The sequence below is a fragment of the Erinaceus europaeus genome, chromosome 14 (genome assembly GCF_950295315.1).
Source record: "Erinaceus europaeus chromosome 14, mEriEur2.1, whole genome shotgun sequence".
In the NCBI taxonomy this organism is placed as follows: domain Eukaryota; kingdom Metazoa; phylum Chordata; class Mammalia; order Eulipotyphla; family Erinaceidae; genus Erinaceus; species Erinaceus europaeus.
Window position 1 is genome coordinate 41636344 of NC_080175.1, and position 25882 is coordinate 41662225.

Below are 25882 nucleotides of genomic sequence, written 5' to 3' on the forward strand. Positions count from 1 at the left end.
CTGAGACTCATCAGGTGGCCATTTCCACGTGTCAGAGTGGATCTCAGTGGAGAGAGTCAAAGTGAGAAAGAGAGAGAGAGACAGAGAGAGAGAGAGAGAGGTGGGAGATAGAAGGAAAGAAAGAAAGGGTCCCAGCTCCTGTGTACTCATAAGTAAACACACAGGGCAAAAGAGCACACAAGTCAGGAGAGCTATGCAGTTCACTCCAAAGCTTTTCATAGCTGAGTAGTGCTAGGATTGACACACAAGCCTCATGGAACTCAGCCCATTGGAGCCTCTGTCCAAACCCTCACTTCCTGGGGCTGGAATAGGTCACCATGACTGTGAGATGAACAGCATGGGGGCACTTGGGTCTCTCCCAAGGCAGAAGAAGCTCTGGGCTGAGTCTTGCCATTGAGCCACTTTAGGGACCAATGTTCAGTCAGTGTTTCTCCCTCATCCCCGGGGAGAGGGAGCACCGAGCAGAGAGAGTTGGAGGCCCTAGGGAGAATGTTTCAGAGGTTGTGCTTCCCACGCTCCTGAACGGGTACCTCAACTGGTCAGCTGTGACACGTCCACCAACGGGCTCATGAGGGCCAATTACACAGAGGTTGGGGCTGCACTCCCTGTATCCCTGTCTCTGCAGAAATCCACCGTCGACACACTGCGCACATTGGGGGACACGCCAAGTGGCCTGTACCCAGGCGTGACCTCTGGGCATGAGCCCCCTAACTGCATGGAGTCAGAGGCCTTGCAGGGAAAACATGTGGCCCTGCAAGGTACCAAGAACAGTGAGGAGGACTCCAAGCGCGAGGAGGAGCTGAAACCCGTGGAGCAGGTGAGCACCTGTCCCTGGCCACAGGCCCTCTGCAAGTGGGCCCGTGAAACGGGACGCCAGACAAAACATTTGGTTTGTCCACTGCTGGCACAACTATGGGGGCTCGGGGCGGGGCTGAATGATTGAGACATCAGTAAGTTTCCTCTAGAGGATGTTGTTAGGAGCACAGAAACGGTATGAGACAGTCACACAGTGAGAGAGAAATAGAGAGTGAGAGTGTTATCTGTACTTCCACAAGCTGAGCTCATCACAGGACAACCCTGACTGTGAGACACAGTGGTTTGCAATTTCCTCTGCTCAGAGTGGTTCCTAGGAGGAAGAAACTAAGAGAGAAACTTAGAGAGAGGGACGTAAGAGAAATATGCCTGCGCTGGGACGGTGCCCGCTCCACCCTGCTCATAAGTACACATGCAGGAAAAGGAGCACTCAACCAGGAGAGATTTTCACTTCAGTCCAAGCTTGTCACAACCGAGTAGTGCTAGGAGTGACATTCAAGCCCCGTGGAATTCAGATTCGGAGCCTCTGTCCAAATCCTCACTTGCTGGGGGTGGTTAGGTCACCATGACAGTGAGGTGAGCAGACTGAGTGCACTTGGGTCTCTCCCAAGGCAGAAGAAGCTCTGGGCTGAGACTAGGCGTTGAGCCATCTTGGGGACCAATGTGCAGTCAGTGCTTTTCCCTAAGCCACAGGGAAAGGGAGCGCCAGGCAGAGATGGGGGGCTGGGGGGGCTTAGGTGAGAATGTTACAGAACACAAGCTTCCTTCTCTGCTGAGTGGGTCTCACATATGGTCAGCTCTGACTTGTCCACAACCTGGCTCATAAGGGGCAGCTAGACAAAGGCACCCTCGGTCCCTGTCTCTGCAGTTGTACACAGTGCACACCGTGAGGGACACGCTGAGTGCCCTGTACCCAGAAGGGACCTCAGGGCAGGTGCTTCCCACCAGCATGCACGCTGAGCCAACGGTGGAGGCACATGTGGCCCTGCCTTGTGCTCAGCACACTATGCAAGAGTCGACGTGTGAAAAGGAGCTGCAGCCTGCAGATCACGTGAGCACCGGTTTCTTCCTATCACCACATGTTCTCTGACCTTGGGCTGTGGCAACAAGAGGACAGGCAAATCATTTGCCTTGTTCACTGCTGCCCCAACTATGGGTGGCTGGGCTGAATATCTGAGACATCATTAAGTTTCCTCTAGAGATTGTTGATAGGAGCACAGAGATAGAATGAGAGAGTCACACAGTGAGCGAGAAATTGAGAGTGAGAGAGTGCTGTCTGTGCTTCCACATGCTGAGCTGATCAAAGGACACTCCATGACTCTGAGACTCATCAGGTGGCCATTTCCACGTGTCAGAGTGGATCTCAGTGGAGAGAGTCAAAGTGAGAAAGAGAGAGAGAGACAGAGAGAGAGAGAGAGAGAGGTGGGAGATAGAAGGAAAGAAAGAAAGGGTCCCAGCTCCTGTGTACTCATAAGTAAACACACAGGGCAAAAGAGCACACAAGTCAGGAGAGCTATGCAGTTCACTCCAAAGCTTTTTATAGCTGAGTAGTGCTAGGAGTGACACACAAGTGACACACAAGTGAGACATAATGGAACTCAGCCCTTTGGAGCCTCTGTCCAAACCCTCACTTCCTGAGGCTGGAATAGGTCACCATGACTGTGAGATGAACAGCATGGGGGCACTTGGGTCTCTCCCAAGGCAGAAGAAGCTCTGGGCTGAGTCTTGCCATTGAGCCACTTTAGGGACCAATGTTCAGTCAGTGTTTCTCCCTCATCCCCGAGCAGAGGGAGCACGTAGCAGAGAGAGTTGGAGGCCCTAGGGAGAGTGTTTCAGAGGTTGTGCTTCCCACGCTCCTGAGAGGGTACCTCATCTGGTCAGCTATGACATGTCCACCAACGGACTCATGAGGGGCAATTACACAGAGGTTCAGGCTTCACTCCCTGTGTCCCTGTCTATGCAGAAATCCACCGTCAACACACTGCGCACATTGGGGGACACGCCAAGTGGCCTGTACCCAGGCGTGACCTCTGGGCATGTGCCCCCGAACTGCTTGGAGTCTGAGGCCTTGCAAGGAAAACATGTGGCCCTGCAAGGTACCAAGACCAGTGAGGAGACCTCCAAGCGCGAGGAGGAGCTGAAACCCGTGGAGCAGGTGAGCACCTGTTCCTGCCCACAGGCCCTCTGCAAGTGGGCCCGTGAAACGGGACGCCAGACAAAACATTTGGCTTGTCCACTCTGGGACAACTATGGGGCCTGGGGTGTGGGGCTGAATGATTGAGACATCAGTAAGTTTCCTCTAGAGAGTGTTGATAGGAGCACAGAGACGGAATGAGACAGTCACACAGTGAGAGAGAAATAGAGAGTGAGAGTGTTATCTGTACTTCCACATGCTGAGATCATCGCTGGACACTCCCTGACTGTGAGACACAGTGGTTCGCAATTTCCTCTGCTCAGAGTGGTTCTTAGGAGGAAGAAACTAAGAGAGAAACAGAGAGAGAGGGACATAAGAGAAATATGCCAGCGCTGGGACGGTGCCCGCTCCACCCTGCTCATAAGTACACACGCAGGAAAAGGAGCACTCAACCAGGAGAGATTTTCGCTTCAGTCCAAGATTTTGACAGTGTAGTAGTGCTAGGAGTGACATTCAAGCCCCGTGGAATTCAGCCCATTGGAGCCTCTGTCCAAATCCTCACTTGCTGGGGGTGGTTAGGTCACCATGACAGTGAGGTGAGCAGACTGAGAGCACTTGGGTCTCTCCCAAGGCAGAAGAAGCTCTGGGCTGAGACTAGGCACTGAGCCATCTTGGAGACCAATGTGCAGTCAGTGCTTTTCCCTAAGCCATAGGGAAAGGGAGTGCCAAGCAGAGATGGGGGGCTGTGCTTATTTGAGAATGTTTTGACCGCATGCTCCCCACTCTCCTGAGTGGGTCCCTCATATGGTCAGCTCTGACTTGTCCACAAACTGGCTCATAAGGGGCTGAAAGACAAAGGCTCCCTTGGTCCCTGTCTCTGCAGTTGTACACAGTGCACACCATGGGGGATACACTGAGTGCCCTGTACTCAGAAGGGACCTCAGGGCAGGTGCTTCCCACCAGCATGCACGCTGAGCCAACGGTGGAGGCACATGTGGCCCTGCCGTGTGGTCAGCACACTACGCAAGACTCCACGTGTGAAAAGGAGCTGCAGCCTGCAGATCACGTGAGCACCGGTTTCTTCTTATCACCACATGTTCTCTGACCCTGGGCTGTGGCAACAAGAGGACAGGCAAATCATTTGCCTTGTTCACTGCTGCCCCAACTATGGGTGGCTGGGCTGAATATCTGAGACATCATTAAGTTTCCTCTAGAGATTGTTGATAGGAGCACAGAGATAGAATGAGAGAGTCACACAGTGAGCGAGAAATTGAGAATGAGAGAGTGCTGTCTGTGCTTCCACATGCTGAGCTGATCAAAGGACACTCCATGACTCTGAGACTCATCAGGTGGCCATTTCCACGTGTCAGAGTGGATCTCAGTGGAGAGAGTCAAAGTGAGAAAGAGAGAGAGAGACAGAGAGAGAGAGAGAGAGGTGGGAGATAGAAGGAAAGAAAGAAAGGGTCCCAGCTCCTGTGTACTCATAAGTAAACACACAGGGCAAAAGAGCACACAAGTCAGGAGAGCTATGCAGTTCACTCCAAAGCTTTTCATAGCTGAGTAGTGCTAGGATTGACACACAAGCCTCATGGAACTCAGCCCATTGGAGCCTCTGTCCAAACCCTCACTTCCTGGGGCTGGAATAGGTCACCATGACTGTGAGATGAACAGCATGGGGGCACTTGGGTCTCTCCCAAGGCAGAAGAAGCTCTGGGCTGAGTCTTGCCATTGAGCCACTTTAGGGACCAATGTTCAGTCAGTGTTTCTCCCTCATCCCCGGGGAGAGGGAGCACCGAGCAGAGAGAGTTGGAGGCCCTAGGGAGAATGTTTCAGAGGTTGTGCTTCCCACGCTCCTGAACGGGTACCTCAACTGGTCAGCTGTGACACGTCCACCAACGGGCTCATGAGGGCCAATTACACAGAGGTTGGGGCTGCACTCCCTGTATCCCTGTCTCTGCAGAAATCCACCGTCGACACACTGCGCACATTGGGGGACACGCCAAGTGGCCTGTACCCAGGCGTGACCTCTGGGCATGAGCCCCCTAACTGCATGGAGTCAGAGGCCTTGCAGGGAAAACATGTGGCCCTGCAAGGTACCAAGAACAGTGAGGAGGACTCCAAGCGCGAGGAGGAGCTGAAACCCGTGGAGCAGGTGAGCACCTGTCCCTGGCCACAGGCCCTCTGCAAGTGGGCCCGTGAAACGGGACGCCAGACAAAACATTTGGTTTGTCCACTGCTGGCACAACTATGGGGGCTCGGGGTGGGGCTGAATGATTGAGACATCAGTAAGTTTCCTCTAGAGGATGTTGTTAGGAGCACAGAAACGGTATGAGACAGTCACACAGTGAGAGAGAAATAGAGAGTGAGAGTGTTATCTGTACTTCCACAAGCTGAGCTCATCACAGGACAACCCTGACTGTGAGACACAGTGGTTTGCAATTTCCTCTGCTCAGAGTGGTTCTTAGGAGGAAGAAACTAAGAGAGAAACTTAGAGAGAGGGACGTAAGAGAAATATGCCTGCGCTGGGACGGTACACGCTCCACCCTGCTCATAAGTACACATGCAGGAAAAGGAGCACTCAACCAGGAGAGATTTTCACTTCAGTCCAAGCTTGTCACAACCGAGTAGTGCTAGGAGTGACATTCAAGCCCCGTGGAATTCAGATTCGGAGCCTCTGTCCAAATCCTCACTTGCTGGGGGTGGTTAGGTCACCATGACAGTGAGGTGAGCAGACTGAGTGCACTTGGGTCTCTCCCAAGGCAGAAGAAGCTCTGGGCTGAGACTAGGCGTTGAGCCATCTTGGGGACCAATGTGCAGTCAGTGCTTTTCCCTAAGCCACAGGGAAAGGGAGCGCCAGGCAGAGATGGGGGGCTGGGGGGGCTTAGGTGAGAATGTTACAGAACACAAGCTTCCTGCTCTGCTGAGTGGGTCTCTCATATGGTCAGCTCTGACTTGTCCACAACCTGGCTCATAAGGGGCAGCTAGACAAAGGCACCCTCGGTCCCTGTCTCTGCAGTTGTACACAGTGCACACCGTGAGGGACACGCTGAGTGCCCTGTACCCAGAAGGGACCTCAGGGCAGGTGCTTCCCACCAGCATGCACGCTGAGCCAACGGTGGAGGCACATGTGGCCCTGCCTTGTGCTCAGCACACTATGCAAGAGTCGACGTGTGAAAAGGAGCTGCAGCCTGCAGATCACGTGAGCACCGGTTTCTTCCTATCACCACATGTTCTCTGACCTTGGGCTGTGGCAACAAGAGGACAGGCAAATCATTTGCCTTGTTCACTGCTGCCCCAACTATGGGTGGCTGGGCTGAATATCTGAGACATCATTAAGTTTCCTCTAGAGATTGTTGATAGGAGCACAGAGATAGAATGAGAGAGTCACACAGTGAGCGAGAAATTGAGAGTGAGAGAGTGCTGTCTGTGCTTCCACATGCTGAGCTGATCAAAGGACACTCCATGACTCTGAGACTCATCAGGTGGCCATTTCCACGTGTCAGAGTGGATCTCAGTGGAGAGAGTCAAAGTGAGAAAGAGAGAGAGAGACAGAGAGAGAGAGAGAGAGGTGGGAGATAGAAGGAAAGAAAGAAAGGGTCCCAGCTCCTGTGTACTCATAAGTAAACACACAGGGCAAAAGAGCACACAAGTCAGGAGAGCTATGCAGTTCACTCCAAAGCTTTTCATAGCTGAGTAGTGCTAGGATTGACACACAAGCCTCATGGAACTCAGCCCATTGGAGCCTCTGTCCAAACCCTCACTTCCTGGGGCTGGAATAGGTCACCATGACTGTGAGATGAACAGCATGGGGGCACTTGGGTCTCTCCCAAGGCAGAAGAAGCTCTGGGCTGAGTCTTGCCATTGAGCCACTTTAGGGACCAATGTTCAGTCAGTGTTTCTCCCTCATCCCCGGGGAGAGGGAGCACCGAGCAGAGAGAGTTGGAGGCCCTAGGGAGAATGTTTCAGAGGTTGTGCTTCCCACGCTCCTGAACGGGTACCTCAACTGGTCAGCTGTGACACGTCCACCAACGGGCTCATGAGGGCCAATTACACAGAGGTTGGGGCTGCACTCCCTGTATCCCTGTCTCTGCAGAAATCCACCGTCGACACACTGCGCACATTGGGGGACACGCCAAGTGGCCTGTACCCAGGCGTGACCTCTGGGCATGAGCCCCCTAACTGCATGGAGTCAGAGGCCTTGCAGGGAAAACATGTGGCCCTGCAAGGTACCAAGAACAGTGAGGAGGACTCCAAGCGCGAGGAGGAGCTGAAACCCGTGGAGCAGGTGAGCACCTGTCCCTGGCCACAGGCCCTCTGCAAGTGGGCCCGTGAAACGGGACGCCAGACAAAACATTTGGTTTGTCCACTGCTGGCACAACTATGGGGGCTCGGGGCGGGGCTGAATGATTGAGACATCAGTAAGTTTCCTCTAGAGGATGTTGTTAGGAGCACAGAAACGGTATGAGACAGTCACACAGTGAGAGAGAAATAGAGAGTGAGAGTGTTATCTGTACTTCCACAAGCTGAGCTCATCACAGGACAACCCTGACTGTGAGACACAGTGGTTTGCAATTTCCTCTGCTCAGAGTGGTTCCTAGGAGGAAGAAACTAAGAGAGAAACTTAGAGAGAGGGACGTAAGAGAAATATGCCTGCGCTGGGACGGTACACGCTCCACCCTGCTCATAAGTACACATGCAGGAAAAGGAGCACTCAACCAGGAGAGATTTTCACTTCAGTCCAAGCTTGTCACAACCGAGTAGTGCTAGGAGTGACATTCAAGCCCCGTGGAATTCAGATTCGGAGCCTCTGTCCAAATCCTCACTTGCTGGGGGTGGTTAGGTCACCATGACAGTGAGGTGAGCAGACTGAGTGCACTTGGGTCTCTCCCAAGGCAGAAGAAGCTCTGGGCTGAGACTAGGCGTTGAGCCATCTTGGGGACCAATGTGCAGTCAGTGCTTTTCCCTAAGCCACAGGGAAAGGGAGCGCCAGGCAGAGATGGGGGGCTGGGGGGGCTTAGGTGAGAATGTTACAGAACACAAGCTTCCTGCTCTGCTGAGTGGGTCTCTCATATGGTCAGCTCTGACTTGTCCACAACCTGGCTCATAAGGGGCAGCTAGACAAAGGCACCCTCGGTCCCTGTCTCTGCAGTTGTACACAGTGCACACCGTGAGGGACACGCTGAGTGCCCTGTACCCAGAAGGGACCTCAGGGCAGGTGCTTCCCACCAGCATGCACGCTGAGCCAACGGTGGAGGCACATGTGGCCCTGCCTTGTGCTCAGCACACTATGCAAGAGTCGACGTGTGAAAAGGAGCTGCAGCCTGCAGATCACGTGAGCACCGGTTTCTTCCTATCACCACATGTTCTCTGACCCTGGGCTGTGGCAACAAGAGGACAGGCAAATCATTTGCCTTGTTCACTGCTGCCCCAACTATGGGTGGCTGGGCTGAATATCTGAGACATCATTAAGTTTCCTCTAGAGATTGTTGATAGGAGCACAGAGATAGAATGAGAGAGTCACACAGTGAGCGAGAAATTGAGAGTGAGAGAGTGCTGTCTGTGCTTCCACATGCTGAGCTGATCAAAGGACACTCCATGACTCTGAGACTCATCAGGTGGCCATTTCCACGTGTCAGAGTGGATCTCAGTGGAGAGAGTCAAAGTGAGAAAGAGAGAGAGAGACAGAGAGAGAGAGAGAGAGGTGGGAGATAGAAGGAAAGAAAGAAAGGGTCCCAGCTCCTGTGTACTCATAAGTAAACACACAGGGCAAAAGAGCACACAAGTCAGGAGAGCTATGCAGTTCACTCCAAAGCTTTTCATAGCTGAGTAGTGCTAGGATTGACACACAAGCCTCATGGAACTCAGCCCATTGGAGCCTCTGTCCAAACCCTCACTTCCTGGGGCTGGAATAGGTCACCATGACTGTGAGATGAACAGCATGGGGGCACTTGGGTCTCTCCCAAGGCAGAAGAAGCTCTGGGCTGAGTCTTGCCATTGAGCCACTTTAGGGACCAATGTTCAGTCAGTGTTTCTCCCTCATCCCCGGGGAGAGGGAGCACCGAGCAGAGAGAGTTGGAGGCCCTAGGGAGAATGTTTCAGAGGTTGTGCTTCCCACGCTCCTGAACGGGTACCTCAACTGGTCAGCTGTGACACGTCCACCAACGGGCTCATGAGGGCCAATTACACAGAGGTTGGGGCTGCACTCCCTGTATCCCTGTCTCTGCAGAAATCCACCGTCGACACACTGCGCACATTGGGGGACACGCCAAGTGGCCTGTACCCAGGCGTGACCTCTGGGCATGAGCCCCCTAACTGCATGGAGTCAGAGGCCTTGCAGGGAAAACATGTGGCCCTGCAAGGTACCAAAAACAGTGAGGAGGACTCCAAGCGCGAGGAGGACCTGAAACCCGTGGAGCAGGTGAGCACCTGTCCCTGGCCACAGGCCCTCTGCAAGTGGGCCCGTGAAACGGGACGCCAGACAAAACATTTGGCTTGTCCACTGCTGGCACAACTATGGGGGCTCGGGGCGGGGCTGAATGATTGAGACATCAGTAAGTTTCCTCTAGAGAGTGTTGATAGGAGCACAGAGACGGAATGAGACAGTCACACAGTGAGAGAGAAATAGAGAGTGAGAGTGTTATCTGTACTTCCACATGCTGAGCTCATCACAGGACACTCCCTGACTGTGAGACACAGTGGTTTGCAATTTCCTCTGCTCAGAGTGGTTCTTAGGAGGAAGAAACTAAGAGAGAAACGGAGAGAGAGGGACGTAAGAGAAATATGCCAGCGCTGGGACGGTGCCCGCTCCACCCTGCTCATAAGTACACACGCAGGAAAAGGAGCACTCAACCAGGAGAGATTTTCACTTCAGTCCAAGCTTTTCACAACCGAGTAGTGCTAGGAGTGACATTCAAGCCCCGTGCAATTCAGATTCGGAGCCTCTGTCCAAATCCTCACTTGCTGGGGGTGGTTAGGTCACCATGACAGTGAGGTGAGCAGACTGAGTGCACTTGGGTCTCTCCCAAGGCAGAAGAAGCTCTGGGCTGAGACTAGGTGCTGAGCCATCTTGGGGACCAATGTGCAGTCAGTGCTTTTCCCTAAGCCACAGGGAAAGGGAGCGCCAGGCAGAGATGGGGGGCTGGGGGGGCTTAGGTGAGAATGTTTCAGACCACAAGCTTCCCGCTCTGCTGAGTGGGTCTCTCATATGGTCAGCTCTGACTTGTCCACAACCTGGCTCATAAGGGGCAGCTAGACAAAGGCACCCTCGGTCCCTGTCTCTGCAGTTGTACACAGTGCACACCGTGAGGGACACGCTGAGTGCCCTGTACCCAGAAGGGACCTCAGGGCAGGTGATTCCCACCAGCATGCACGCTGAGCCAACGGTGGAGGCACATGTGGCTCTGCCTTGTGCTCAGCACACTATGCAAGAGTCGACGTGTGAAAAGGAGCTGCAGCCTGCAGATCACGTGAGCACCGGTTTCTTCCTATCACCACATGTTCTCTGACCTTGGGCTGTGGCACCAAGAGGACAGGCAAATCATTTGCCATGTTCACTGCTGCCCCAACTATGGGTGGCTGGGCTGAATATCTGAGACATCATTAAGTTTCCTCTAGAGATTGTTGATAGGAGCACAGAGATAGAATGAGAGAGTCACACAGTGAGCGAGAAATTGAGAGTGAGAGAGTGCTGTCTGTGCTTCCACATGCTGAGCTGATCAAAGGACACTCCATGACTCTGAGACTCATCAGGTGGCCATTTCCACGTGTCAGAGTGGATCTCAGTGGAGAGAGTCAAAGTGAGAAAGAGAGAGAGAGACAGAGAGAGAGAGAGAGAGGTGGGAGATAGAAGGAAAGAAAGAAAGGGTCCCAGCTCCTGTGTACTCATAAGTAAACACACAGGGCAAAAGAGCACACAAGTCAGGAGAGCTATGCAGTTCACTCCAAAGCTTTTCATAGCTGAGTAGTGCTAGGATTGACACACAAGCCTCATGGAACTCAGCCCATTGGAGCCTCTGTCCAAACCCTCACTTCCTGGGGCTGGAATAGGTCACCATGACTGTGAGATGAACAGCATGGGGGCACTTGGGTCTCTCCCAAGGCAGAAGAAGCTCTGGGCTGAGTCTTGCCATTGAGCCACTTTAGGGACCAATGTTCAGTCAGTGTTTCTCCCTCATCCCCGGGGAGAGGGAGCACCGAGCAGAGAGAGTTGGAGGCCCTAGGGAGAATGTTTCAGAGGTTGTGCTTCCCACGCTCCTGAACGGGTACCTCAACTGGTCAGCTGTGACACGTCCACCAACGGGCTCATGAGGGCCAATTACACAGAGGTTGGGGCTGCACTCCCTGTATCCCTGTCTCTGCAGAAATCCACCGTCGACACACTGCGCACATTGGGGGACACGCCAAGTGGCCTGTACCCAGGCGTGACCTCTGGGCATGAGCCCCCTAACTGCATGGAGTCAGAGGCCTTGCAGGGAAAACATGTGGCCCTGCAAGGTACCAAGAACAGTGAGGAGGACTCCAAGCGCGAGGAGGAGCTGAAACCCGTGGAGCAGGTGAGCACCTGTCCCTGGCCACAGGCCCTCTGCAAGTGGGCCCGTGAAACGGGACGCCAGACAAAACATTTGGTTTGTCCACTGCTGGCACAACTATGGGGGCTCGGGGCGGGGCTGAATGATTGAGACATCAGTAAGTTTCCTCTAGAGGATGTTGTTAGGAGCACAGAAACGGTATGAGACAGTCACACAGTGAGAGAGAAATAGAGAGTGAGAGTGTTATCTGTACTTCCACAAGCTGAGCTCATCACAGGACAACCCTGACTGTGAGACACAGTGGTTTGCAATTTCCTCTGCTCAGAGTGGTTCCTAGGAGGAAGAAACTAAGAGAGAAACTTAGAGAGAGGGACGTAAGAGAAATATGCCTGCGCTGGGACGGTACACGCTCCACCCTGCTCATAAGTACACATGCAGGAAAAGGAGCACTCAACCAGGAGAGATTTTCACTTCAGTCCAAGCTTGTCACAACCGAGTAGTGCTAGGAGTGACATTCAAGCCCCGTGGAATTCAGATTCGGAGCCTCTGTCCAAATCCTCACTTGCTGGGGGTGGTTAGGTCACCATGACAGTGAGGTGAGCAGACTGAGTGCACTTGGGTCTCTCCCAAGGCAGAAGAAGCTCTGGGCTGAGACTAGGCGTTGAGCCATCTTGGGGACCAATGTGCAGTCAGTGCTTTTCCCTAAGCCACAGGGAAAGGGAGCGCCAGGCAGAGATGGGGGGCTGGGGGGGCTTAGGTGAGAATGTTACAGAACACAAGCTTCCTGCTCTGCTGAGTGGGTCTCTCATATGGTCAGCTCTGACTTGTCCACAACCTGGCTCATAAGGGGCAGCTAGACAAAGGCACCCTCGGTCCCTGTCTCTGCAGTTGTACACAGTGCACACCGTGAGGGACACGCTGAGTGCCCTGTACCCAGAAGGGACCTCAGGGCAGGTGCTTCCCACCAGCATGCACGCTGAGCCAACGGTGGAGGCACATGTGGCCCTGCCTTGTGCTCAGCACACTATGCAAGAGTCGACGTGTGAAAAGGAGCTGCAGCCTGCAGATCACGTGAGCACCGGTTTCTTCCTATCACCACATGTTCTCTGACCTTGGGCTGTGGCAACAAGAGGACAGGCAAATCATTTGCCTTGTTCACTGCTGCCCCAACTATGGGTGGCTGGGCTGAATATCTGAGACATCATTAAGTTTCCTCTAGAGATTGTTGATAGGAGCACAGAGATAGAATGAGAGAGTCACACAGTGAGCGAGAAATTGAGAGTGAGAGAGTGCTGTCTGTGCTTCCACATGCTGAGCTGATCAAAGGACACTCCATGACTCTGAGACTCATCAGGTGGCCATTTCCACGTGTCAGAGTGGATCTCAGTGGAGAGAGTCAAAGTGAGAAAGAGAGAGAGAGACAGAGAGAGAGAGAGAGAGAGGTGGGAGATAGAAGGAAAGAAAGAAAGGGTCCCAGCTCCTGTGTACTCATAAGTAAACACACAGGGCAAAAGAGCACACAAGTCAGGAGAGCTATGCAGTTCACTCCAAAGCTTTTTATAGCTGAGTAGTGCTAGGAGTGACACACAAGTGACACACAAGTGAGACATAATGGAACTCAGCCCTTTGGAGCCTCTGTCCAAACCCTCACTTCCTGAGGCTGGAATAGGTCACCATGACTGTGAGATGAACAGCATGGGGGCACTTGGGTCTCTCCCAAGGCAGAAGAAGCTCTGGGCTGAGTCTTGCCATTGAGCCACTTTAGGGACCAATGTTCAGTCAGTGTTTCTCCCTCATCCCCGAGCAGAGGGAGCACGTAGCAGAGAGAGTTGGAGGCCCTAGGGAGAGTGTTTCAGAGGTTGTGCTTCCCACGCTCCTGAGCGGGTACCTCATCTGGTCAGCTATGACATGTCCACCAACGGACTCATGAGGGGCAATTACACAGAGGTTCAGGCTTCACTCCCTGTGTCCCTGTCTATGCAGAAATCCACCGTCAACACACTGCGCACATTGGGGGACACGCCAAGTGGCCTGTACCCAGGCGTGACCTCTGGGCATGTGCCCCCGAACTGCTTGGAGTCTGAGGCCTTGCAAGGAAAACATGTGGCCCTGCAAGGTACCAAGACCAGTGAGGAGACCTCCAAGCGCGAGGAGGAGCTGAAACCCGTGGAGCAGGTGAGCACCTGTTCCTGCCCACAGGCCCTCTGCAAGTGGGCCCGTGAAACGGGACGCCAGACAAAACATTTGGCTTGTCCACTCTGGGACAACTATGGGGCCTGGGGTGTGGGGCTGAATGATTGAGACATCAGTAAGTTTCCTCTAGAGAGTGTTGATAGGAGCACAGAGACGGAATGAGACAGTCACACAGTGAGAGAGAAATAGAGAGTGAGAGTGTTATCTGTACTTCCACATGCTGAGATCATCGCTGGACACTCCCTGACTGTGAGACACAGTGGTTCGCAATTTCCTCTGCTCAGAGTGGTTCTTAGGAGGAAGAAACTAAGAGAGAAACAGAGAGAGAGGGACATAAGAGAAATATGCCAGCGCTGGGACGGTGCCCGCTCCACCCTGCTCATAAGTACACACGCAGGAAAAGGAGCACTCAACCAGGAGAGATTTTCACTTCAGTCCAAGCTTTTCACAACCGAGTAGTGCTAGGAGTGACATTCAAGCCCCGTGGAATTCAGCCCATTGGAGCCTCTGTCCAAATCCTCACTTGCTGGGGGTGGTTAGGTCACCATGACAGTGAGGTGAGCAGACTGAGAGCACTTGGGTCTCTCCCAAGGCAGAAGAAGCTCTGGGCTGAGACTAGGCACTGAGCCATCTTGGAGACCAATGTGCAGTCAGTGCTTTTCCCTAAGCCATAGGGAAAGGGAGTGCCAAGCAGAGATGGGGGGCTGTGCTTATTTGAGAATGTTTTGACCGCATGCTCCCCACTCTCCTGAGTGGGTCCCTCATATGGTCAGCTCTGACTTGTCCACAAACTGGCTCATAAGGGGCTGAAAGACAAAGGCTCCCTTGGTCCCTGTCTCTGCAGTTGTACACAGTGCACACCATGGGGGATACACTGAGTGCCCTGTACTCAGAAGGGACCTCAGGGCAGGTGCTTCCCACCAGCATGCACGCTGAGCCAACGGTGGAGGCACATGTGGCCCTGCCGTGTGGTCAGCACACTACGCAAGACTCCACGTGTGAAAAGGAGCTGCAGCCTGCAGATCACGTGAGCACCGGTTTCTTCTTATCACCACATGTTCTCTGACCCTGGGCTGTGGCAACAAGAGGACAGGCAAATCATTTGCCTTGTTCACTGCTGCCCCAACTATGGGTGGCTGGGCTGAATATCTGAGACATCATTAAGTTTCCTCTAGAGATTGTTGATAGGAGCACAGAGATAGAATGAGAGAGTCACACAGTGAGCGAGAAATTGAGAGTGAGAGAGTGCTGTCTGTGCTTCCACATGCTGAGCTGATCAAAGGACACTCCATGACTCTGAGACTCATCAGGTGGCCATTTCCACGTGTCAGAGTGGATCTCAGTGGAGAGAGTCAAAGTGAGAAAGAGAGAGAGAGACAGAGAGAGAGAGAGAGAGGTGGGAGATAGAAGGAAAGAAAGAAAGGGTCCCAGCTCCTGTGTACTCATAAGTAAACACACAGGGCAAAAGAGCACACAAGTCAGGAGAGCTATGCAGTTCACTCCAAAGCTTTTCATAGCTGAGTAGTGCTAGGATTGACACACAAGCCTCATGGAACTCAGCCCATTGGAGCCTCTGTCCAAACCCTCACTTCCTGGGGCTGGAATAGGTCACCATGACTGTGAGATGAACAGCATGGGGGCACTTGGGTCTCTCCCAAGGCAGAAGAAGCTCTGGGCTGAGTCTTGCCATTGAGCCACTTTAGGGACCAATGTTCAGTCAGTGTTTCTCCCTCATCCCCGGGGAGAGGGAGCACCGAGCAGAGAGAGTTGGAGGCCCTAGGGAGAATGTTTCAGAGGTTGTGCTTCCCACGCTCCTGAACGGGTACCTCAACTGGTCAGCTGTGACACGTCCACCAACGGGCTCATGAGGGCCAATTACACAGAGGTTGGGGCTGCACTCCCTGTATCCCTGTCTCTGCAGAAATCCACCGTCGACACACTGCGCACATTGGGGGACACGCCAAGTGGCCTGTACCCAGGCGTGACCTCTGGGCATGAGCCCCCTAACTGCATGGAGTCAGAGGCCTTGCAGGGAAAACATGTGGCCCTGCAAGGTACCAAGAACAGTGAGGAGGACTCCAAGCGCGAGGAGGAGCTGAAACCCGTGGAGCAGGTGAGCACCTGTCCCTGGCCACAGGCCCTCTGCAAGTGGGCCCGTGAAACGGGACGCCAGACAAAACATTTGGTTTGTCCACTGCTGGCACAACTATGGGGGCTCGGGGCGGGGCTGAATGATTGAGACATCAGTAAGTTTCCTCTAGAGGATGTTGTTAGGAGCACAGAAACGGTATGAGACAGTCACACAGTGAGAGAGAAATAGAGAGTGAGAGTGTTATCTGTACTTCCACAAGCTGAGCTCATCACAGGACAACCCTGACTGTGAGACACAGTGGTTTGCAATTTCCTCTGCTCAGAGTGGTTCCTAGGAGGAAGAAACTAAGAGAGAAACTTAGAGAGAGGGACGTAAGAGAAATATGCCTGCGCTGGGACGGTACACGCTCCACCCTGCTCATAAGTACACATGCAGGAAAAGGAGCACTCAACCAGGAGAGATTTTCACTTCAGTCCAAGCTTGTCACAACCGAGTAGTGCTAGGAGTGACATTCAAGCCCCGTGGAATTCAGATTCGGAGCCTCTGTCCAAATCCTCACTTGCTGGGGGTGGTTAGGTCACCATGACAGTGAGGTGAGCAGACTGAGTGCACTTGGGTCTCTCCCAAGGCAGAAGAAGCTCTGGGCTGAGACTAGGCGTTGAGCCATCTTGGGGACCAATGTGCAGTCAGTGCTTTTCCCTAAGCCACAGGGAAAGGGAGCGCCAGGCAGAGATGGGGGGCTGGGGGGGCTTAGGTGAGAATGTTACAGAACACAAGCTTCCTGCTCTGCTGAGTGGGTCTCTCATATGGTCAGCTCTGACTTGTCCACAACCTGGCTCATAAGGGGCAGCTAGACAAAGGCACCCTCGGTCCCTGTCTCTGCAGTTGTACACAGTGCACACCGTGAGGGACACGCTGAGTGCCCTGTACCCAGAAGGGACCTCAGGGCAGGTGCTTCCCACCAGCATGCACGCTGAGCCAACGGTGGAGGCACATGTGGCCCTGCCTTGTGCTCAGCACACTATGCAAGAGTCGACGTGTGAAAAGGAGCTGCAGCCTGCAGATCACGTGAGCACCGGTTTCTTCCTATCACCACATGTTCTCTGACCTTGGGCTGTGGCAACAAGAGGACAGGCAAATCATTTGCCTTGTTCACTGCTGCCCCAACTATGGGTGGCTGGGCTGAATATCTGAGACATCATTAAGTTTCCTCTAGAGATTGTTGATAGGAGCACAGAGATAGAATGAGAGAGTCACACAGTGAGCGAGAAATTGAGAGTGAGAGAGTGCTGTCTGTGCTTCCACATGCTGAGCTGATCAAAGGACACTCCATGACTCTGAGACTCATCAGGTGGCCATTTCCACGTGTCAGAGTGGATCTCAGTGGAGAGAGTCAAAGTGAGAAAGAGAGAGAGAGACAGAGAGAGAGAGAGAGAGAGGTGGGAGATAGAAGGAAAGAAAGAAAGGGTCCCAGCTCCTGTGTACTCATAAGTAAACACACAGGGCAAAAGAGCACACAAGTCAGGAGAGCTATGCAGTTCACTCCAAAGCTTTTTATAGCTGAGTAGTGCTAGGAGTGACACACAAGTGACACACAAGTGAGACATAATGGAACTCAGCCCTTTGGAGCCTCTGTCCAAACCCTCACTTCCTGAGGCTGGAATAGGTCACCATGACTGTGAGATGAACAGCATGGGGGCACTTGGGTCTCTCCCAAGGCAGAAGAAGCTCTGGGCTGAGTCTTGCCATTGAGCCACTTTAGGGACCAATGTTCAGTCAGTGTTTCTCCCTCATCCCCGAGCAGAGGGAGCACGTAGCAGAGAGAGTTGGAGGCCCTAGGGAGAGTGTTTCAGAGGTTGTGCTTCCCACGCTCCTGAGCGGGTACCTCATCTGGTCAGCTATGACATGTCCACCAACGGACTCATGAGGGGCAATTACACAGAGGTTCAGGCTTCACTCCCTGTGTCCCTGTCTATGCAGAAATCCACCGTCAACACACTGCGCACATTGGGGGACACGCCAAGTGGCCTGTACCCAGGCGTGACCTCTGGGCATGTGCCCCCGAACTGCTTGGAGTCTGAGGCCTTGCAAGGAAAACATGTGGCCCTGCAAGGTACCAAGACCAGTGAGGAGACCTCCAAGCGCGAGGAGGAGCTGAAACCCGTGGAGCAGGTGAGCACCTGTTCCTGCCCACAGGCCCTCTGCAAGTGGGCCCGTGAAACGGGACGCCAGACAAAACATTTGGCTTGTCCACTCTGGGACAACTATGGGGCCTGGGGTGTGGGGCTGAATGATTGAGACATCAGTAAGTTTCCTCTAGAGAGTGTTGATAGGAGCACAGAGACGGAATGAGACAGTCACACAGTGAGAGAGAAATAGAGAGTGAGAGTGTTATCTGTACTTCCACATGCTGAGATCATCGCTGGACACTCCCTGACTGTGAGACACAGTGGTTCGCAATTTCCTCTGCTCAGAGTGGTTCTTAGGAGGAAGAAACTAAGAGAGAAACAGAGAGAGAGGGACATAAGAGAAATATGCCAGCGCTGGGACGGTGCCCGCTCCACCCTGCTCATAAGTACACACGCAGGAAAAGGAGCACTCAACCAGGAGAGATTTTCACTTCAGTCCAAGCTTTTCACAACCGAGTAGTGCTAGGAGTGACATTCAAGCCCCGTGGAATTCAGCCCATTGGAGCCTCTGTCCAAATCCTCACTTGCTGGGGGTGGTTAGGTCACCATGACAGTGAGGTGAGCAGACTGAGAGCACTTGGGTCTCTCCCAAGGCAGAAGAAGCTCTGGGCTGAGACTAGGCACTGAGCCATCTTGGAGACCAATGTGCAGTCAGTGCTTTTCCCTAAGCCATAGGGAAAGGGAGTGCCAAGCAGAGATGGGGGGCTGTGCTTATTTGAGAATGTTTTGACCGCATGCTCCCCACTCTCCTGAGTGGGTCCCTCATATGGTCAGCTCTGACTTGTCCACAAACTGGCTCATAAGGGGCTGAAAGACAAAGGCTCCCTTGGTCCCTGTCTCTGCAGTTGTACACAGTGCACACCATGGGGGATACACTGAGTGCCCTGTACTCAGAAGGGACCTCAGGGCAGGTGCTTCCCACCAGCATGCACGCTGAGCCAACGGTGGAGGCACATGTGGCCCTGCCGTGTGGTCAGCACACTACGCAAGACTCCACGTGTGAAAAGGAGCTGCAGCCTGCAGATCACGTGAGCACCGGTTTCTTCTTATCACCACATGTTCTCTGACCCTGGGCTGTGGCAACAAGAGGACAGGCAAATCATTTGCCTTGTTCACTGCTGCCCCAACTATGGGTGGCTGGGCTGAATATCTGAGACATCATTAAGTTTCCTCTAGAGATTGTTGATAGGAGCACAGAGATAGAATGAGAGAGTCACACAGTGAGCGAGAAATTGAGAGTGAGAGAGTGCTGTCTGTGCTTCCACATGCTGAGCTGATCAAAGGACACTCCATGACTCTGAGACTCATCAGGTGGCCATTTCCACGTGTCAGAGTGGATCTCAGTGGAGAGAGTCAAAGTGAGAAAGAGAGAGAGAGACAGAGAGAGAGAGAGAGAGGTGGGAGATAGAAGGAAAGAAAGAAAGGGTCCCAGCTCCTGTGTACTCATAAGTAAACACACAGGGCAAAAGAGCACACAAGTCAGGAGAGCTATGCAGTTCACTCCAAAGCTTTTCATAGCTGAGTAGTGCTAGGATTGACACACAAGCCTCATGGAACTCAGCCCATTGGAGCCTCTGTCCAAACCCTCACTTCCTGGGGCTGGAATAGGTCACCATGACTGTGAGATGAACAGCATGGGGGCACTTGGGTCTCTCCCAAGGCAGAAGAAGCTCTGGGCTGAGTCTTGCCATTGAGCCACTTTAGGGACCAATGTTCAGTCAGTGTTTCTCCCTCATCCCCGGGGAGAGGGAGCACCGAGCAGAGAGAGTTGGAGGCCCTAGGGAGAATGTTTCAGAGGTTGTGCTTCCCACGCTCCTGAACGGGTACCTCAACTGGTCAGCTGTGACACGTCCACCAACGGGCTCATGAGGGCCAATTACACAGAGGTTGGGGCTGCACTCCCTGTATCCCTGTCTCTGCAGAAATCCACCGTCGACACACTGCGCACATTGGGGGACACGCCAAGTGGCCTGTACCCAGGCGTGACCTCTGGGCATGAGCCCCCTAACTGCATGGAGTCAGAGGCCTTGCAGGGAAAACATGTGGCCCTGCAAGGTACCAAGAACAGTGAGGAGGACTCCAAGCGCGAGGAGGAGCTGAAACCCGTGGAACAGGTGAGCACCTGTCCCTGGCCACAGGCCCTCTGCAAGTGGGCCCGTGAAACGGGACGCCAGACAAAACATTTGGTTTGTCCACTGCTGGCACAACTATGGGGGCTCGGGGCGGGGCTGAATGATTGAGACATCAGTAAGTTTCCTCTAGAGGATGTTGTTAGGAGCACAGAAACGGTATGAGACAGTCACACAGTGAGAGAGAAATAGAGAGTGAGAGTGTTATCTGTACTTCCACAAGCTGAGCTCATCACAGGACAACCCTGACTGTGAGACACAGTGGTTTGCAATTTCCTCTGCTCAGAGTGGTTCCTAGGAGGAAGAAACTAAGAGAGAAACTTAGAGAGAGGGACGTAAGAGAAATATGCCTGCGCTGGGACGGTACACGCTCCACCCTGCTCATAAGTACACATGCAGGAAAAGGAGCACTCAACCAGGAGAGATTTTCACTTCAGTCCAAGCTTGTCACAACCGAGTAGTGCTAGGAGTGACATTCAAGCCCCGTGGAATTCAGATTCGGAGCCTCTGTCCAAATCCTCACTTGCTGGGGGTGGTTAGGTCACCATGACAGTGAGGTGAGCAGACTGAGTGCACTTGGGTCTCTCCCAAGGCAGAAGAAGCTCTGGGCTGAGACTAGGCGTTGAGCCATCTTGGGGACCAATGTGCAGTCAGTGCTTTTCCCTAAGCCACAGGGAAAGGGAGCGCCAGGCAGAGATGGGGGGCTGGGGGGGCTTAGGTGAGAATGTTACAGAACACAAGCTTCCTGCTCTGCTGAGTGGGTCTCTCATATGGTCAGCTCTGACTTGTCCACAACCTGGCTCATAAGGGGCAGCTAGACAAAGGCACCCTCGGTCCCTGTCTCTGCAGTTGTACACAGTGCACACCGTGAGGGACACGCTGAGTGCCCTGTACCCAGAAGGGACCTCAGGGCAGGTGCTTCCCACCAGCATGCACGCTGAGCCAACGGTGGAGGCACATGTGGCCCTGCCTTGTGCTCAGCACACTATGCAAGAGTCGACGTGTGAAAAGGAGCTGCAGCCTGCAGATCACGTGAGCACCGGTTTCTTCCTATCACCACATGTTCTCTGACCCTGGGCTGTGGCAACAAGAGGACAGGCAAATCATTTGCCTTGTTCACTGCTGCCCCAACTATGGGTGGCTGGGCTGAATATCTGAGACATCATTAAGTTTCCTCTAGAGATTGTTGATAGGAGCACAGAGATAGAATGAGAGAGTCACACAGTGAGCGAGAAATTGAGAGTGAGAGAGTGCTGTCTGTGCTTCCACATGCTGAGCTGATCAAAGGACACTCCATGACTCTGAGACTCATCAGGTGGCCATTTCCACGTGTCAGAGTGGATCTCAGTGGAGAGAGTCAAAGTGAGAAAGAGAGAGAGACAGAGAGAGAGAGAGAGAGGTGGGAGATAGAAGGAAATAAAGGGTCCCAGCTCCTGTGTACTCATAAGTAAACACACAGGGCAAAAGAGCACACAAGTCAGGAGAGCTATGCAGTTCACTCCAAAGCTTTTCATAGCTGAGTAGTGCTAGGATTGACACACAAGCCTCATGGAACTCAGCCCATTGGAGCCTCTGTCCAAACCCTCACTTCCTGGGGCTGGAATAGGTCACCATGACTGTGAGATGAACAGCATGGGGGCACTTGGGTCTCTCCCAAGGCAGAAGAAGCTCTGGGCTGAGTCTTGCCATTGAGCCACTTTAGGGACCAATGTTCAGTCAGTGTTTCTCCCTCATCCCCGGGGAGAGGGAGCACCGAGCAGAGAGAGTTGGAGGCCCTAGGGAGAATGTTTCAGAGGTTGTGCTTCCCACGCTCCTGAGCGGGTACCTCATCTGGTCAGCTGTGACACGTCCAGCAACGGGCTCATGAGGGGCAATTACACAGAGGTTCGGGCTGCACTCCCTGTATCCCTGTCTCTGCAGAAATCCACCGTCAACAAACTGCGCACATTGGGGGACATGCCAAGTGGCCTGTACCCAGGCGTGACCTCTGGGAATGAGCCCCCTAACTGCATGGAGTCAGAGGCCTTGCAGGGAAAACATGTGGCCCTGCAAGGTACCAAGAACAGTGAGGAGGACTCCAAGCGCGAGGAGGACCTGAAACCCGTGGAGCAGGTGAGCACCTGTCCCTGGCCACAGGCCCTCTGCAAGTGGGCCCGTGAAACGGGACGCCAGACAAAACATTTGGCTTGTCCACTGCTGGCACAACTATGGGGGCTCGGGGCGGGGCTGAATGATTGAGACATCAGTAAGTTTCCTCTAGAGAGTGTTGATAGGAGCACAGAGACGGAATGAGACAGTCACACAGTGAGAGAGAAATAGAGAGTGAGAGTGTTATCTGTACTTCCACATGCTGAGCTCATCACAGGACACTCCCTGACTGTGAGACACAGTGGTTTGCAATTTCCTCTGCTCAGAGTGGTTCTTAGGAGGAAGAAACTAAGAGAGAAACGGAGAGAGAGGGACGTAAGAGAAATATGCCAGCGCTGGGACGGTGCCCGCTCCACCCTGCTCATAAGTACACACGCAGGAAAAGGAGCACTCAACCAGGAGAGATTTTCACTTCAGTCCAAGCTTTTCACAACCGAGTAGTGCTAGGAGTGACATTCAAGCCCCGTGCAATTCAGATTCGGAGCCTCTGTCCAAATCCTCACTTGCTGGGGGTGGTTAGGTCACCATGACAGTGAGGTGAGCAGACTGAGTGCACTTGGGTCTCTCCCAAGGCAGAAGAAGCTCTGGGCTGAGACTAGGTGCTGAGCCATCTTGGGGACCAATGTGCAGTCAGTGCTTTTCCCTAAGCCACAGGGAAAGGGAGCGCCAGGCAGAGATGGGGGGCTGGGGGGGCTTAGGTGAGAATGTTTCAGACCACAAGCTTCCCGCTCTGCTGAGTGGGTCTCTCATATGGTCAGCTCTGACTTGTCCACAACCTGGCTCATAAGGGGCAGCTAGACAAAGGCACCCTCGGTCCCTGTCTCTGCAGTTGTACACAGTGCACACCGTGAGGGACACGCTGAGTGCCCTGTACCCAGAAGGGACCTCAGGGCAGGTGATTCCCACCAGCATGCACGCTGAGCCAACGGTGGAGGCACATGTGGCTCTGCCTTGTGCTCAGCACACTATGCAAGAGTCGACGTGTGAAAAGGAGCTGCAGCCTGCAGATCACGTGAGCACCGGTTTCTTCCTATCACCACATGTTCTCTGACCTTGGGCTGTGGCACCAAGAGGACAGGCAAATCATTTGCCATGTTCACTGCTGCCCCAACTATGGGTGGCTGGGCTGAATATCTGAGACATCATTAAGTTTCCTCTAGAGATTGTTGATAGGAGCACAGAGATAGAATGAGAGAGTCACACAGTGAGCGAGAAATTGAGAGTGAGAGAGTGCTGTCTGTGCTTCCACATGCTGAGCTGATCAAAGGACACTCCATGACTCTGAGACTCATCAGGTGGCCATTTCCACGTGTCAGAGTGGATCTCAGTGGAGAGAGTCAAAGTGAGAAAGAGAGAGAGAGACAGAGAGAGAGAGAGAGAGGTGGGAGATAGAAGGAAAGAAAGAAAGGGTCCCAGCTCCTGTGTACTCATAAGTAAACACACAGGGCAAAAGAGCACACAAGTCAGGAGAGCTATGCAGTTCACTCCAAAGCTTTTCATAGCTGAGTAGTGCTAGGATTGACACACAAGCCTCATGGAACTCAGCCCATTGGAGCCTCTGTCCAAACCCTCACTTCCTGGGGCTGGAATAGGTCACCATGACTGTGAGATGAACAGCATGGGGGCACTTGGGTCTCTCCCAAGGCAGAAGAAGCTCTGGGCTGAGTCTTGCCATTGAGCCACTTTAGGGACCAATGTTCAGTCAGTGTTTCTCCCTCATCCCCGGGGAGAGGGAGCACCGAGCAGAGAGAGTTGGAGGCCCTAGGGAGAATGTTTCAGAGGTTGTGCTTCCCACGCTCCTGAACGGGTACCTCAACTGGTCAGCTGTGACACGTCCACCAACGGGCTCATGAGGGCCAATTACACAGAGGTTGGGGCTGCACTCCCTGTATCCCTGTCTCTGCAGAAATCCACCGTCGACACACTGCGCACATTGGGGGACACGCCAAGTGGCCTGTACCCAGGCGTGACCTCTGGGCATGAGCCCCCTAACTGCATGGAGTCAGAGGCCTTGCAGGGAAAACATGTGGCCCTGCAAGGTACCAAGAACAGTGAGGAGGACTCCAAGCGCGAGGAGGAGCTGAAACCCGTGGAGCAGGTGAGCACCTGTCCCTGGCCACAGGCCCTCTGCAAGTGGGCCCGTGAAACGGGACGCCAGACAAAACATTTGGTTTGTCCACTGCTGGCACAACTATGGGGGCTCGGGGCGGGGCTGAATGATTGAGACATCAGTAAGTTTCCTCTAGAGGATGTTGTTAGGAGCACAGAAACGGTATGAGACAGTCACACAGTGAGAGAGAAATAGAGAGTGAGAGTGTTATCTGTACTTCCACAAGCTGAGCTCATCACAGGACAACCCTGACTGTGAGACACAGTGGTTTGCAATTTCCTCTGCTCAGAGTGGTTCCTAGGAGGAAGAAACTAAGAGAGAAACTTAGAGAGAGGGACGTAAGAGAAATATGCCTGCGCTGGGACGGTACACGCTCCACCCTGCTCATAAGTACACACGCAGGAAAAGGAGCACTCAACCAGGAGAGATTTTCACTTCAGTCCAAGCTTGTCACAACCGAGTAGTGCTAGGAGTGACATTCAAGCCCCGTGGAATTCAGATTCGGAGCCTCTGTCCAAATCCTCACTTGCTGGGGGTGGTTAGGTCACCATGACAGTGAGGTGAGCAGACTGAGTGCACTTGGGTCTCTCCCAAGGCAGAAGAAGCTCTGGGCTGAGACTAGGCGTTGAGCCATCTTGGGGACCAATGTGCAGTCAGTGCTTTTCCCTAAGCCACAGGGAAAGGGAGCGCCAGGCAGAGATGGGGGGCTGGGGGGGCTTAGGTGAGAATGTTACAGAACACAAGCTTCCTGCTCTGCTGAGTGGGTCTCTCATATGGTCAGCTCTGACTTGTCCACAACCTGGCTCATAAGGGGCAGCTAGACAAAGGCACCCTCGGTCCCTGTCTCTGCAGTTGTACACAGTGCACACCGTGAGGGACACGCTGAGTGCCCTGTACCCAGAAGGGACCTCAGGGCAGGTGCTTCCCACCAGCATGCACGCTGAGCCAACGGTGGAGGCACATGTGGCCCTGCCTTGTGCTCAGCACACTATGCAAGAGTCGACGTGTGAAAAGGAGCTGCAGCCTGCAGATCACGTGAGCACCGGTTTCTTCCTATCACCACATGTTCTCTGACCTTGGGCTGTGGCAACAAGAGGACAGGCAAATCATTTGCCTTGTTCACTGCTGCCCCAACTATGGGTGGCTGGGCTGAATATCTGAGACATCATTAAGTTTCCTCTAGAGATTGTTGATAGGAGCACAGAGATAGAATGAGAGAGTCACACAGTGAGCGAGAAATTGAGAGTGAGAGAGTGCTGTCTGTGCTTCCACATGCTGAGCTGATCAAAGGACACTCCATGACTCTGAGACTCATCAGGTGGCCATTTCCACGTGTCAGAGTGGATCTCAGTGGAGAGAGTCAAAGTGAGAAAGAGAGAGAGAGACAGAGAGAGAGAGAGAGAGAGGTGGGAGATAGAAGGAAAGAAAGAAAGGGTCCCAGCTCCTGTGTACTCATAAGTAAACACACAGGGCAAAAGAGCACACAAGTCAGGAGAGCTATGCAGTTCACTCCAAAGCTTTTTATAGCTGAGTAGTGCTAGGAGTG

General features: G+C 53.3%; 3 protein-coding genes across 3 annotated transcripts; all 3 read left to right on the plus strand.

Moving 5' to 3' along the window:
• The first annotated feature begins 2468 nt into the window (after positions 1-2468).
• LOC132532857 (uncharacterized) lies at positions 2469-6185 on the plus strand. The gene is made up of 5 exons (XM_060172240.1): positions 2469-2474; positions 2777-2968; positions 3831-3952; positions 4826-5099; positions 5964-6185. Exons 1-5 carry the CDS (start codon positions 2469-2471, stop codon positions 6183-6185), a joined length of 816 nt encoding a protein of 271 aa, XP_060028223.1.
• Positions 6186-8865: 2680 nt separating this feature from the next.
• Positions 8866-12585, plus strand: LOC132532858 (uncharacterized). The gene is made up of 5 exons (XM_060172241.1): positions 8866-8871; positions 9174-9365; positions 10231-10382; positions 11226-11499; positions 12364-12585. The coding sequence occupies exons 1-5, from the start codon at positions 8866-8868 to the stop codon at positions 12583-12585; spliced, it is 846 nt and encodes a 281-aa protein (XP_060028224.1).
• Positions 12586-13150: 565 nt separating this feature from the next.
• On the plus strand, positions 13151-16867 carry LOC132532859 (uncharacterized). The gene is made up of 5 exons (XM_060172242.1): positions 13151-13156; positions 13459-13650; positions 14513-14634; positions 15508-15781; positions 16646-16867. Exons 1-5 carry the CDS (start codon positions 13151-13153, stop codon positions 16865-16867), a joined length of 816 nt encoding a protein of 271 aa, XP_060028225.1.
• Positions 16868-25882: the final 9015 nt, after the last annotated feature.

Excerpts from the sequence above, each read along its gene's own strand:
- LOC132532858 (XM_060172241.1), top strand. Across the intron at positions 9,366-10,230 it reads ACCTGAAACCCGTGGAGCAG|TTGTACACAGTGCACACCGT; the intron begins GTGAGCACCTGT and ends CTGTCTCTGCAG. Across the intron at positions 11,500-12,363 it reads AGCTGAAACCCGTGGAGCAG|TTGTACACAGTGCACACCGT; the intron begins GTGAGCACCTGT and ends CTGTCTCTGCAG.
- LOC132532857 (XM_060172240.1), top strand. Across the intron at positions 2,969-3,830 it reads AGCTGAAACCCGTGGAGCAG|TTGTACACAGTGCACACCAT; the intron begins GTGAGCACCTGT and ends CTGTCTCTGCAG. Across the intron at positions 3,953-4,825 it reads GAGGCACATGTGGCCCTGCC|CTGTGACACGTCCACCAACG; the intron begins GTGTGGTCAGCA and ends TCAACTGGTCAG.
- LOC132532859 (XM_060172242.1), top strand. Across the intron at positions 13,651-14,512 it reads AGCTGAAACCCGTGGAGCAG|TTGTACACAGTGCACACCAT; the intron begins GTGAGCACCTGT and ends CTGTCTCTGCAG. Across the intron at positions 15,782-16,645 it reads AGCTGAAACCCGTGGAGCAG|TTGTACACAGTGCACACCGT; the intron begins GTGAGCACCTGT and ends CTGTCTCTGCAG.